This window comes from Tyto alba, unplaced genomic scaffold, assembly GCF_018691265.1.
Source record: "Tyto alba isolate M040663 unplaced genomic scaffold, T.alba_DEE_v4.0 Super-Scaffold_8, whole genome shotgun sequence".
NCBI lineage: Eukaryota > Metazoa > Chordata > Aves > Strigiformes > Tytonidae > Tyto > Tyto alba.
Genome location: NW_024881329.1, coordinates 15,619,752 through 15,634,245, shown reverse-complemented (window position 1 = coordinate 15,634,245; position 14,494 = coordinate 15,619,752). Strand labels below are relative to the sequence as shown.

At 38.1% G+C, this 14,494-nt stretch overlaps 1 protein-coding gene across 6 annotated transcripts in view; it reads left to right on the top strand.

Moving 5' to 3' along the window:
• Nucleotides 1-14,494, top strand: part of ANO5 (anoctamin 5) — a 61,772-nt gene that overhangs the window by 36,155 nt on the left and 11,123 nt on the right. For all 6 annotated transcript variants that reach the window (XM_042785193.1, XM_042785192.1, XM_042785190.1 and 3 more), the window contains 9 exons: nucleotides 199-483; nucleotides 825-938; nucleotides 3,058-3,173; nucleotides 4,075-4,209; nucleotides 5,445-5,550; nucleotides 5,640-5,700; nucleotides 7,323-7,474; nucleotides 11,338-11,412; nucleotides 12,089-12,311. In XM_042785193.1, the coding sequence (XP_042641127.1) occupies nucleotides 199-483; nucleotides 825-938; nucleotides 3,058-3,173; nucleotides 4,075-4,209; nucleotides 5,445-5,550; nucleotides 5,640-5,700; nucleotides 7,323-7,474; nucleotides 11,338-11,412; nucleotides 12,089-12,311 (1,267 nt within the window). The remainder of the gene's footprint in view (nucleotides 1-198; nucleotides 484-824; nucleotides 939-3,057; nucleotides 3,174-4,074; nucleotides 4,210-5,444; nucleotides 5,551-5,639; nucleotides 5,701-7,322; nucleotides 7,475-11,337; nucleotides 11,413-12,088; nucleotides 12,312-14,494) is intronic.

The following is a 14,494-nucleotide window of genomic DNA, read 5'->3' as shown; positions in this document are numbered from 1 at the left end:
ACAAACAACCACTCAGATAAGGTTTCTGTTAAAAATATATATATATACAAAAAGTCCCCCTATTTCCCCTTCCTTTTTTTAAAAAAAAAACTTTCAAAACTATGTAAAAGGCAATCGATTTTATATAGCAAGTATTCTCATAAATCTTGCAATAAAACGCACTTTAGTCTGATGTCTGATTTAACTTTCCTGGGGCAGGAATCTGAAGATGGCAAGATTTGTTTTGTGAAGATCCATGCCCCATGGGAGGTTCTGATCACATATGCGGAAGTGCTGAACATTAAAGTTCCCATCAAAGAAAATGACATTCCCTCGGCGGTGGAGAACCCTCTGGACTGTATGCTTGCACCGCTCAGGCTTCCCGAGAAGGTGATGCACCCTGAACCGGATTATTTCACAGCACCGTTCAGCAAGGATAAGCAGGAGCTGTACCTCATTAATGACAAGAACACTTTCTTCTCACCATCCATGAGAAACAGAATAGTACGTATGCGAATTTGCCTACTTCTGTTTATATGTAGATTTACATGGTCCCATTGGAATATTCATGCAAGGAAGGAGCGTATAAACTGTGATATCAGTGAGTAAATATGAAGAAGCCTAGGGCCTATGCATCTTTCTTAGAAATCTGGAATAGTATTTGTTGGAATGGATCTTCTGAATGTCTGCAAGGCAAGGGTGCCCTCAGTGGTCTCACATTGGGTAGGGCCTTCTGAAGAAAGACTTTTTGCTGTTGCATATTGTTCCTGCAGGCAACCATTACGAGTTAATGTTAAATGGTCTTAAAGCAGAAAAGATTTTAAATTCTTGTGTTTGAATCTCAGGTCAATTATATTCTTACACGTTGTCCATATGGAACAGAAGAAGGGAAGAAAAAATTTGGGATTAAGAGGCTGCTAAATAATGGCACCTATTCAGCTGCCTATCCTCTTCATGATGTAAGTATTTTAGCTTTTTGCTCCCTTGAGCATTTCCTAGTGTTTTTACTGTTTTACCTACTGTGACATTTGCCATTTCCAGCAGAAATGAAAATGTACTCAAACCCTTCAGTTTGTCCCAGTAATTGATTCTGTTTTATAATACACAAGACATATCTGCCAGCCCTTCTCTTTGGCTTTTATGTCCTGAAATGTTTCTTCCTGTGGACGAGTTCCTAGGGTATACTTTTGTGTCAGTCACGTAATTTGTAAATCTTATTTCATAGTATATTCCTATAATGTTTATGATACAGATTACGCAGTAGTACAGCGGAAAGATTCTAACAAGCAGTGAATACCTACCATAGGTGCACACATTCAGCAGTGTGTGTGTACAGGGTGTGTACATACATATACTGTAGTTACACAGTAGCACAGTAGTGCGTACTACCTGTAGTCATATAAATACTCATGGGATCCTACCATGTTGGGAGTGAAGTCGTATGAGTTGCATGAGCCCCACAGTTCAGTGGGGGGTGGTCACTTGTCCATCTCCTTGTGAGCTTTGGTGACCAACTGGAAATACTGGAAGTGTGGTAAGGATGGTAAAGTTGGGTGTTTAGTTTTGCTGTAGGGTCAATTTTTAATATAACATGTGGATTTAGCCCTGAAATCCCTTGGAGAAAACAAGAGATGAGTTACCATATTTTACAGTGGGTTGTGGGTTTTTTTAATTTCTTTTTTTTTTCCTTCTGAACGTTGTGTTTAATTCATTGCATAAATCTTAAATTCTCTCCTTGTTTTTAGTAGTTATTTCAGATTTGTCACAATGCTTTTGTGAACTTAAATTGCTTATTTTTCTCTGTGAGTTCTACCACAATATTTTTTTAAATACTTTATATAGATTTATATTCTTGAATGTTTTAAAATACTTTTTTCCTCCCTTAGAAAGGGGAAAGAAATGGATGAATGGACATTCTTTAGGTATTCAGGGGGAAAATTTAGCTGATCAGAGTTTAAGCTGTAGAAGACTGGTCTAGCCTGAGAAGTACTTTGTACTGTTGGGACTACCAAAACCACATATAATGGAAAGCAGTTGTACAATCATCTTCCCTATACAAGCACAACCAATCTTAAATGCTGAGAAATCACATGAAAAAAATCCAAAAGTCATGAGACAGACTGACAAATCATTATCTAAACAATAACTGCTTAACCTCTTAAAATATTTTAAAAATGCAGTCTTTAGATTGTTTAAACTTCTGGATTTAGAAAACAATTCCCATTCTTTTCTTTGTGATTGAGAGACATTCAGAAAAAGAGGAGAACCAAGATCACAAACTGAATGTTTAGTGTAGTCAAATATTTCTAAAGGCAGAGTTCTGCAGCACAAAGTAAAAATACAAGAGCTGTCAGAAACTGTGGTTATTTTGTGCTGCTTAATTTCTAGGAAACCGATGAAGCTCCAAAATTTTCTTAGTATTTGACAGGTAGATACATGGTAGTGAGAAACCCCACTGAAGTTAATTAGTGTCAGAATTCCATTTTGCATGTCCTTGCCTTACAACTTGAGAAGCCAGAGCACGGAGTACATTATAGTGCTATGGCTGAAGGCAGGAAACAACTTTAATTTATATCGCCTAGTTTCCATTTCTCAGTGAAATGCTTTTGGCTGTGCAATTTATAATGAGACTGAAGTACAAAGAACAGAATTTAAATTTGCATTATTTTTACTGAAGTTGAGTAAAATAATGGTTTTCTACTTCAGGGAAGCTTGAACTCCTGCAGTTGCATACGCTACACCAGTGTAAAGGAACAAACCATTCACTGCAGTAACCTCCCAGTGCAAATGAGTATGTTGTACCAGCACAACACTGGTGTGACATAACACGATGGGGTTACAGTATAAGCTAACTTAATGTCTCAGTCTGATAGATGTTTTCTGAAAAATTGTGTTATCTTAAAACATCCCATATATAAAAAAAGTTCTACTTAAATAAAGTCGAGTGCTAACTTTGAATTTTAAATTAGTTTAATTGGCACAGTCTGGAGAGGGGTGCATCATTATTAATGTTTGTTTCTTTCAATGTAGTATTTGAGTCTGTCGATGAGGTGTTTTGCCTTTACTCTTTGCTCGCAGTGCCAGTACTGGAAAAAGGCAAACGATCCAAATTGCGACAATGAGAGATACACGCTCTACATGGAGTGGGCCCGCTTCTTGCGGTTCTACAAAGAACAGCCTTTGGACCTCATCAGGTAAAATCCTGCCTGTCTTTTATTATATTTACCTGATTTTCACTGTAATACCAACGTGCATTCATTTGTAGCTTGATCATGCTGGGAAATTTTGACTACTTTTAAGATCCGAAGAGAATCGGATACTTAATTGGGCACTAGGAGGACACAACACAGGTTTTTACTAGCAACTGGAAAAGCACTTTATGTCAAATCAACCCTCTTTCAATCTAGCCAGTGCTCCCGGGGCCAGGTATATTATAGATAATTTAGCTGTAGAGAAATGCATATGAAGAATACTTTGCATTTTATAATCAATATCTGCCACAATTTTTAAAGATTGATTTTAAATTTTAAAATTCCAACACAGACTTGAAAAACCACTGATAAAATCAGTTTTGAAGCTTGGCACTTAATTGAATACTAAACACAAATTTAAACTAACCTTACTCAAGTTCTCTTTGATTCAGCTCATATGATGTAACAAAAATATTACTTTATTCACAGTTTACAGTTTCCCCATTCGTAACACAACCAGTTGTATTTCTGTGAATTACCCATTCATTCTAACCATGTGATCAGAACTGTTGTGCCCAGTTTCATTTGTATAACTCCTTGGAAAATCAAAAAAGTACATCTTGATTTACATTATCCTGTGGGAAGGAGAAAGAGTGATTTTAAAGCTGGAGAATCTGCTAGGAGGAAAGAACAGGTCAAAAAAGGCCATATTTTTTGTTCATTCAGCTTGCGTAACTTCTCACAGCTAGCTTCAAATCTCATTTTTCCAGTGTACATCAAGGCATTTACTCTTCTATTAAAGGAGAATTTTGCCAAGTGCTTCATTTGCACTCTAGCCAGTTTGCTCTATTGCAGTTTTAAACTTTACTTTGTGTCCCTATTAATTGCATTTTTTTGTATTCAGGAAGTACTATGGTGAGAAGATTGGAATCTATTTTGCCTGGCTAGGATTTTACACTGAGATGTTATTCCTTGCAGCAGTTGTCGGCTTAATGTGTTTTCTTTATGGCTTGTTTACAATGGATGAAAATATGAGCAGGTGAGCGTAATGTTGAAAATCTCCTGGGCTTATAATGGGAAAAGCTAAGCAAAGTGAAAATCTTGTTCTTGCAAAAAAAAAAAAAGGCGTTAACAAGCCTTTAAGGCTTGTCAGAGCAGACAAATTTGTTCTTCAGCTATCTTTATTGACTGAAATGGTGGTGGACAGCTAATGCGGAACTTGGGACAATTAGTAAGGCTCAATTTGTAGGTGAAAAGCAATACTTTATAGCCATTTGGCAATAGCTTTTTATATTGGAGCACCTGCAATATATAAAGTCCTAAGACTACCACTGACATGACTCAGAATTATTTGCTTCAAGTTTATTGTTGTCTGAAACTTTTCTATTTTAATCTATCTTGCAGAGTAGTCTGACCTGTTGTGTAGGTCCTCATTTGTACTAAAAGTATGAATACAGGACAGATCAGGAGTGTTCTCCTGTCCAAGAGGGATCCAGTATTTCAGAAGTCAGAGTTTGCTTCTTTTTCAATAAGGGTTTTATTTGTTTGTTCAAGGGTCCCAAGATTTCTTGTATTCAAGTATTTGGAGTGGGTGTGGATAAGTGGGGAGAGGAAAAGAGGGTTGACATTTCATTGCTCACTGGTTTATATTATAAGGCTTCGGAAAATTTTGAGTTCTAACCATAAAAGATGAATAACAGGTTAAAATTCTCATACATTCTATTGAATTATGTCGTTTTGAGATTTACATTTTAGCTAGGTTCAGAATTTACCTGGGAATACTGCTATACATGTTGGGATTTCTCTGGATACTGAAGGGCTATCATAGAATTGTAAACTTCACCCACTGTAGCAGTTAAATCCAAGCAGAAAATTTTACTGTAGATAGCAAAGCTGAATTAATACGTCTGCTTTTAGAAAAGGTGTTTTGAATGCATTACTAACCTGATGAGAAATAACATGGCTTATATCTCACCTGAAGGCAGTGCATGTGCAGTACAGCTCACTACAGACTTCTGATTCATTACTGATAGAATCAGAAAGCCCATACCAAGTGAATTACTAGTTCTCTTCCTTGTAGCAGCTGCTACATTTCTTGGCTTTTCCTGACCAACCACAGTGAATGTGACAAGACTTGGCATCTTCTCTGTGAAGCTGCAAATGTTGAGCTTTGAACAAATAAAGCTCTTAATTTTATTTTTTTTTTAATAAATTTCATACAGCAGCTCCTAAGATGCTATGAAAACAGATACTGTACAATGTTTTTTCCCTCAGCAAAGAAATCTGTGACCCTGCAATTGGAGGAGAGATCATCATGTGCCCTCTTTGTGACCGAGACTGTGAGTACTGGAGACTAAACACCACCTGTGAGTCCTCAGAGGTCTGTATCTGGTTCTCCAGCCACTTGTCACGTTTGTTCATGCTGAAAAGTGTTTTGGCACTGACCTGTTCCTGTGTATTCTGTTGCAGTATTCCCATTTGTTTGACAACGTGGCAACTCTTTTTTTTGCCATTTTCATGGGCATATGGGGTGAGTACACTTGATAAGTTTTATGTCAAACAATAAGGAGATCTTGGCCAATCTGCTGAGGGGCACTGGAAGTGGGAAGAGGAGGAATAATGGCTTCGCTTTTTGCATTGCCTCAGCTGCAAAAGTGATGGAAGAGTAAAAATAATTTAAAGTTACAGAGGAGTTAGGCTTAAAAAAACCCAAACCAAATCCAGCAGATACCTATGATATCATAAGCATTGCATATTCTTTAACTTCTAACATTTGCTTCTTTCCTTAGTAACCCAAGACAGAGTGGTCCAACCTCTATGCAGCACTTGTAAGAGTCCTCCTCTCTGCTAAGCCCTGCACGTTATCAGTGTCCCAGTGAGGGAGTAGAGGGCTCTTGCATCCTTTCACTGGATGCTGCTCCAGCACTACCACTTCATTAGCACTTTATTTAGGCTGCTACTCCAGTGAAGTTCATACATTATGTTTTGATGATGCAGAAATATGTGGATTTCCTGACTCTCTAACCATGGTTTCACACCAAGTGATACTTGTTCAGACTTTAAGATCATGTTGTCCTGAATACGTGATCTTAAACTCTGTGAAGGTTTCTACATGCAGCATAGTGTAGTTACTGTTTCTTATTTCCTTAAATACCTTATCTCCTGTTTCATACTGTTTGTATGAAATACCATCACTAAATCTTTGATTTGTATATATATATTTCATTAACACACAGATATTCATGTGCTGATAGAAAACCTATTTGTGTATTTGTTATCAAAGGATCTAGCCACTAACTTTTTTTCATAGAAAATTCTCAAAAAAAAAAATCTAATGAAATGATGTTTTATGTCTATTTTGCTAATCTTTTCTTGGTTTTAAGCACTAGCATTTGAGTGACATGGATTAGTCATTCAGGAAGTACCAGCAAATTATTTTAGAACTGAAGAAAATAAGCTTTCCCACGTTTGTGTAAAACGTAAAGCCTCTCCAGTTCAAATAGGAACAATCAGATTACTAAAGGTTTACATTTTAAAGAAGTTTGTATAGAGCTTTTAAAATGTTATATAGTATTATAACTTTTATATTTGTTTAGTTTAGATATGAAGTCAGTTCCTTCTAGTGTCTTAAAAATTTCTTAAGGCAGCCTCACTCTTGATTGTATGAAAAGCATCAGACATTCACCATCTTTAAAATGACCATGATATCAGATAATCATCAAAAAGCAACAGAAATCTTTGAACATACTACTTGAAAACAGTTCTGCTTATTTGTAATAGTTGTTGATGTGTTACAGGTTTATATACAAGCAATTAGTCAAATCATAACGTTCCTTTGTTAATTCTGTGTTGCTATTTGCATATGAAAAGCAGTTAATCTGTAATTGAATATGGTCATCATAACCATGGAAATAGCCATATCCTGTCTTGGCATCTTCTGTGGCATCCACTTCTGGAATTCAATTAGCTAATAATTACTTAATCCATATTATGGTTTTAGCGGTGAACTTTAGTCGGTAGTCAGTGAATGGGTCACACTGTGAGGATAAATAATAGACTGCAGAATAGAAACCAGTGCAGAAAGGAGTTTAAGTTGGTTCATGAACTTGTTCACTTTTCCCTTAGCTGTATTTTAACACTTTCAAATTGCAGTTACTCTTTTCTTGGAGTTTTGGAAGAGACGGCAAGCTAGACTGAAATATGAGTGGGATTTGGTTGATTTTGAAGAGGAACAGCAACAACTCCAGCTGAGGCCTGAGTATGAGGCAAAATGTACCCAAAAGAAGAAGAATCCTGTAACTCAGGTAATGAGCGTGCTGAGTTGACATGCATGCAAACTCAGTTGTGTGCTGACAGTTTGGTAATGTGTGAGTTCTGTCTCAGGAACAAGTCTGTATCGCAGGGCTAGGTAAAGATTTGTGTGACACATGTAAGCAATACCACATTTACACTGGGGGAGGGCGGCCCTCAGCTGTGCTGTCTCCACAGAGCAGTGTTTATGACCACAGTGAGTTTGGCTGCACTATGTGGAACATGATGCCACCCACGCCCTCGCTGAACACAATAGATTGCATCGAAAATCAAAGCAGAATTTGGTAACACATTGTTTTCTCACTGAAGGCATCCAGTTGATGAGCGCTGAGGTTTGTGCTCTTTGCTTGGCTAGTATCAGAGATAAAACAGTTTAACTGCCCCAAGCAGCAGAGCTGTGTTAGCATCAGTAAAGCCCAGGGAGTGTGCCCTGGTGCGGGGCCGGTGCGGTGTGGCTGTCCTGCTTTCCAGTGTGAAGGTCACAGCGACTGAGGGCTGTCAGCACGACGGCCTCTTGCATGTGACACGCATGCCCCAGCTCTTGGACCATGGCTGTCTTCCTGCAGATGTCTTTTGTTATCTAGGCTTTTGACACAGAATAATGAGAACATAGGGGGTTTGCCTCTGGGGCGTGTGCATACCTTTCCTTAATTATGCTCTATTGGGTTTTAATTTCCACTGGAAAACGATAAATCAGGAATACAGAGAGAAAGTTTATTGCTTTCACTTGGCTAACACCATCTTTACAGTGTCCTCGTTTCAAGGCAGCAGACTCTGAAATCTTCACACCTTTAAAAGCAATCTTTCTCATCCCTACACAACATAAGAAGAAGCAGTCTTCTTGTTCTAAAGATACATATGTGGGACTAGCTGTGGTTTTGTTTCTGATCTATAACCAGTTTGGGGAATGCTAGAGAGCTGAAGGTTGCTAAAGCCCTTTGTCTGAAATCTAACTGAGATACAATTAACCACACTATTTAACTCTGTTAAATGTTTTATAGAAATACTTACTAGATGTTAATTGTCTTCATTTAAATTTAATTTAGGTAGGAGTTATTTGACAAATTTAGGGATCAGATGGTTGGATTCCAATACAACACCTACCACCTCAATTTGTTGTTTTTTCAAATCATCCTTCCTCTTCCTAGAATTGCATAAAAATAATTTATTTTCACTAGTCATAAGTATAATTAGATAACATGGTCTTCAGAAAAGAAACAGAAGCTTAGCCAGAACATGGGAAGCATCACTGTTGTATAAACCATAGCCGTGTCCTTCAGGGCTTGTCTCCTTAATTATTAGAAAATAAATACACTAATCTTCTTTCTTCTGAGAGACAGTTTTTCTGTCTCTCCTTCCCCTTCTGCACATGCAACATTAATGCAGTTCTTCTTATACCTGTAACTTGTGCACTTTTACTGTACACCATACAAGTTATGCAGACATCTTTGATAACCATGTACTACGATTTTGTGTGTAGCTCTGCTGAGTTATTGATTTCTGCATGCTCGGGAAAACAATTTCAGGTAAATCAATGTTTGATGAGCTAGTTCAGCTACTTCACACAGGCAGTTCGTGGCCCTTGTGCACTCCAAAGTATCGGGCTGCAGCAGAGGGTAATCGTGTGAGGACAGGGAAGTTACGGGCTGACTCGTAGGCAGTGGTTACGTACAGCCTGGACCAAAGCCCATAGTCTGGTGAGGTGAATCAGCTGCAGCAGGTCGCAGCCAAAGCTGGCCCGGGAGAGGTGCATTTGTGTAACTATCCTGAGGGAGAAGATGGTTTTCTCTCTAAATTCATGCAGATCTCTTAGGTAGGATGGTTTATTTGGACTTTATTAGGAAACAGTAGTTGGACCGTAATAGATTTTTCTGCACTGTTGGGTGCTTTCTAAGTATGCATTAACAATTACCATAAAAATTAAATGACTGTACAATTCTTTATTTTATGACATGTCAGTTTATTACCTTGGTGGATTTGCAGAAGCTTTTGTGTGGCCAGGTTTAGCACTGATCCTTATCAAAACCCAGTTATAGCAAACCATACAGGTTAGCCACGCTGTAGTGTAATTTCCCTTCACTAGATAACGTGCAATACTGAACACGTGAAGGAACGGTGCTTTTGAATAAGTTAATTCTGCAGACTGATAAGGTAATATGGATACAGGTCACTGAGTTTCTTGCATCCCAAAGATGGCTTTGCTTTGCTCAGAAAATTATTTCCTCATTATTCCTGGCCATGATTCAAAGCTCTAGGTGGTGCACTGAAACAGAAATTGCCCATCTTGAGGCTTTAATTAACACCTCATTTGCTCCTGGTGCTAAACTATGTAGCTAGATCATAGCTAAAATCTGGTTTTGCTGATTACAGTAGAATCTTAATTTACATAAATAATGAAGCATTCCCTTGAAACCTAGTCTCTCTCATTGCACATTATTGCCTACATTTTGTTCTAAAGTAGAGAACTTCTCTAATAGCCAAGAATGTGTGAAACATTTGTTCTCAATATAGAATATGTGTATTATTTATTAATACAAAATAGGTATAAAATGTTATGAGCCTATGTAAAGTCGCCTGATATCTATGCTTGTATCTTCAGCTGTTTTTTATAGTTCTGTTAATAGAGCCTTTAACTGTTATCAGTGTCAAAAAAACTTGTGACCTGAGACCACAGTATTGATAATTGCGTTTAGTAACTATACTTTGGCAGATTCAGGCAATATATCTCTCCTGAGAGAATACCACATGACACTTCACACAAAATCATGCTGGTATGAACATGCTGACTGACTGAAGAATGTAGCCATCAAGAAGCAACACTTGTAAAACAACTTCTGCTGCTTGGTTGTGTCAGGGAGAAATCTGCAGCTCGGTTGCAGCCCTTGTAGTTGGCCAAATTACAACACATTATGTCAGTCTGTTTGGCACATTCTGGGCTTTTGTGCAACAGAAAATAGATCCGTTCAATAACATTTTACAGGTTCCATATCTTCTGTTGTCAAAACAAGCATTTTCTGGTTCAATATGCTTACTGATAATGTACTTAATACTGTGCTCGTCTGCGGTAATTGGTGCCCCTTTGTCCAAGAGGAGCGCAAGCATACTACAATGCCTTGTCCTGAAGTTTTATCAAATTCAGATTACTTTTTACTAAATCTTCTTCAATTGGCATTATTTCTTAATGATCAGTTCTTAACACATGTAACCTGATATTTTAGGAATTAGAGTTGGTTGCGAAAAAGAGAACTTTACACGAACATGGAAAATTGTTCATGTGCTATATGGCGATACTCTCTTGGGTAAGACCAGCTGTCTGATGCTGCAGCAGAGACTGGCAACTAATGAATGTAGCCATTTCTTCAATTAAAAATAAATAAATAAATAAAATTGAAGGAGTGGAGGAAAACGCTCTCTGGCTGTGTGGAAAAACACGATACATCCAAGTAAATGACCATCTTAAGAAACCTCAACATGAACAATTTCTTAAAATTCAGTCCAGTTTTGGACTCAGAGCTGTGTGACGGCTGACCTAGCATTACAGTAACAGTTCTGTTCATCTAATGAAGGAGGTGGTCTGTTTCCTTCAGCTACTGATTGATTTTTGCAAAGGTTTAACCATTCTTTCCAAGCACTGACTTTACTTTTAACATCCTTCTGGCCACTTCTGTCCTAATCTCTGTTTTTTCCCCCCCAGCACATTATCAAGTCCTATCTGCCCTTTTAGAGAGGGAGTTTCGGGATGGTTTTCCTCGGATGTGGGCACTTTCACACAGCTGATGAGAGCTCTGTGTGCTGCTTGATGTTAGAATAAGATTTTGGATTTGTGAACTGTGCTGTGCTTGCTTGACTGTTTCAGGAGATGGAGCCTTATTTGCCTATAACTAGCCAGGCTGTGCGGTTCTGCATCTCAGGAACTACAGTGTTGTTCTGGGTGAGCATCTTTTTGAATCATCACTTTAACATATATCTGAGTTGCTGATCATCACTAATCATGACATTAACACAAACTGGTTTTAATCGTGTTATTAAGACGTGCTTTTATTGTTCTGCAGATTTCATGCTGTCAGGCAAAATGCACTCTAATTACAATTAAAAAAAAAGAAAAAACACCCAACTTTGGAAATCTTTCATTAATTTGTAATTTGATTGGACATTTTAGCATAGGGCTAACTTTTTCCCTGGCTTATGTGGTATTAACAGACCATACTGAAAATTTGTAGTTCAGGCAAAAAAAAGGAAAAAAGTGTTACTCACTACAGTGAAATATCTACATATTCCTCTGTAGAAATATCTGCAGAGTAAATTTTAGGGTGGACAATGTAATCTAACTTGCCCCTTCCATCTCCATTTCTATGAGTCTGTATCTTTCTGCACTATTTTTTTTTTAATATTGGTATTAGGTTGTCTGCTTTTCTTTGTTAACAAAATCATTTTGTCGGGTTTAATGTATCTAATATAGCAAAGTAATTTGCCTGGACACTTTGCATTTCAGTGCTGCTGAACTCATACCTGTAAGAAGCATGATGATTTACATCTTATTTCAAAAGTTGTGTGTGTATAGCTGTGCTGAGCTGTAAGTGTATTTGAAATCTCTTTCCTTTCCTTAGGTGTCTCTGATTATAGCTAGCATGATAGCTGTGATAGTATATCGTCTTGCGGTATATGCTGTCTTTGCCAGCTTTATGGAGAACACTCAGACTTTACAGCCCATCAGCGGATTACTGACCCCTCAGCTGGCAACTTCAGTCACAGCCTCCTGCCTGAATTTCGTCATCATCATGATACTGAATTTCTTCTATGAGAGAATAGCCATCTGGATTACTGATATGGGTAAGCAGTGTCCTTGAAGACAAAACTTTCAAGGAATCACTAAAGGTAGAACCTATCTAGAGGTGCTCTGTGTAGTTGTTCTCAACTCAGGCACAGCAGAAGCAGTAGGATGTTAGTCTGTAGTTTGAAGCAATGACTCAGTTGTATCCATGGCCGTACTGAACATTTTCCCTGCATTTGAATAGTTATCATAAGCTGGTTTCTCTTAGTATAACGTTTGCTTATATTAAAACTAGTCGACAGAGGCAATTACAGTTCTAAACATAATTTAAAATTATCTCGTGCTATATTAGAGTCACCAAAGCAAGATCAAACTGTCTTTATGTAGCAGTATTTCAATTAGAAATCCTGAAGATATATTTTTTAGATCACAGCTTTCACAGCCAACTTTACAAGAAAAAAGACTAAATAATCCTATCTCTTACTTTGGGGGAAGAGGTGGGAGGCTAGGGGATAGGACAGTATATTTTCCAGGGTTTTCTCTTGGCACCGTTCCCCTGTTCCCCTTAGCTGTGGATTTACAGCTCTGGAGTTAGTACAGGTGGAAGGCAGAGATGGAGCAGCTTGAGAAGTTGGGCCCAAGATGTGTCATTGTGGCCATAGCCATGGGTAGCATCGCCTGCAGTAGGCTCGCTCCAGAACAGGAGGAGCTGGCAGGCAGGCCCAGAAAGATCTATTACTTTTGTAGCAGATTTTATGTTTGACTGTGTCTTGCATGCTGAAAATATCCTTCCCTAGAGCCCTTCTTACATATTTTTCTTTGTTTGCCCTTAATGATTTAGATGTCCCTGTAGGTGCTTTACAGAAAGAAATAATTGCAGAATATTCAGCTGGGGGAGGGAGAGCTGAAAGTATTAGGTATTTGTAGTTTGTACAGCTGTCATAAAACAGCTGGTGATATTTTTTTATGAGGACTTACAACAGTGGAATCAAGAATTGAAAGGTGTTTCTTGCAGAAACTTAATGGGATGTTCCATTGGGTTTATTTTGATTTATCATGGACTGTCTCTTGTCTCAGAGATCTGTATTGCTTATCTCGCTTGGCCAAATTAGCTCAGAGAAAGACAGAACAAGTAGAAGTAAAATCACCCCTAGCAAAAAAAAAAAACAAAAAACAAAAAACAAAAAACAAAAAAAAAAAAAAAAAAAAAAAAAAAAAAAAAAAAACAAAAAAACCCTCACAACCAACCCTCCCCCCCAAAAAAAAAAAAAAAAAACAAAAAAACAGAAAATCATAATTTCTTAGCTCTTTCTTTCTTGAAGGCCATGAATTATAAGCATAAAGGCTCAGCAGTGTTATTTTGCTGGTTGCAAGTACAGAGGATTAATTGCTTAAGTGTCAGAACTACCTGTGGTTATGTTACAGAGGAGAAATAGATGTTTACTTTTGTGGGGCTGCTGCCCTCTCCTGGCAGCCATGGCAGCTGCGCTGAGCCCGGGCTTGGAGACACGGTTGGGTCCAGGGTATGAAACATTGCCTGGGGCTGTCAGGATTGTCTGTTCTAACTCTTTTTCACTCTTGAATTCCTTAAAAAATTTGGGCCAGATTTTGTTTTCAGACGTGTAGGTATAATCTACCTCTGTTGCTCTGAACATTGAGTGTCTGACATAAACATCTGAACAGTTTGCTGCCAGTAAAAATACTTTAATGAGCTGCAAACTAGGCAGACTACCTCACCTGAGTCCTGCCTCCTCTGTAGCATGCTGCAGGTTCCCAGTAAATAAATTCTGTCATACAAACTTATGCCAAGCTTGGAAATGTTCCTTTACTTGGATATATAAAATAACTGTACTGTAGGGCCAGTGAATTCAGCATGTCTGCCAGGTGCTGGCCAATGCAAAGGGATGTGAATGTTTGTGGTGTATTTTCTTCCCCTTTCTCCCAGCTTGAATTGGTTGTGTTATCGTGTAACAGGACATTATGTGCACAGGGCTTCCTGCTACCTTTAAAAATGTAAACATGGAGAATGTGATTATGAAGGCAGCAAAATCTTAAGCAAAGACTTGGTGATGTTCAGTACCACTGAGATGCCCGTATCCTTTCATATTCTTCCTCCACTATCAGCCTCATCTTTCAGAGGCACAGGACCCATCCAGTTTCAGCTGATTTCAATATAAGTTACACATTTACAGCATACTGAAGAAAACAATACTGTCACATATTTCTCTACCACAAAGAAAAA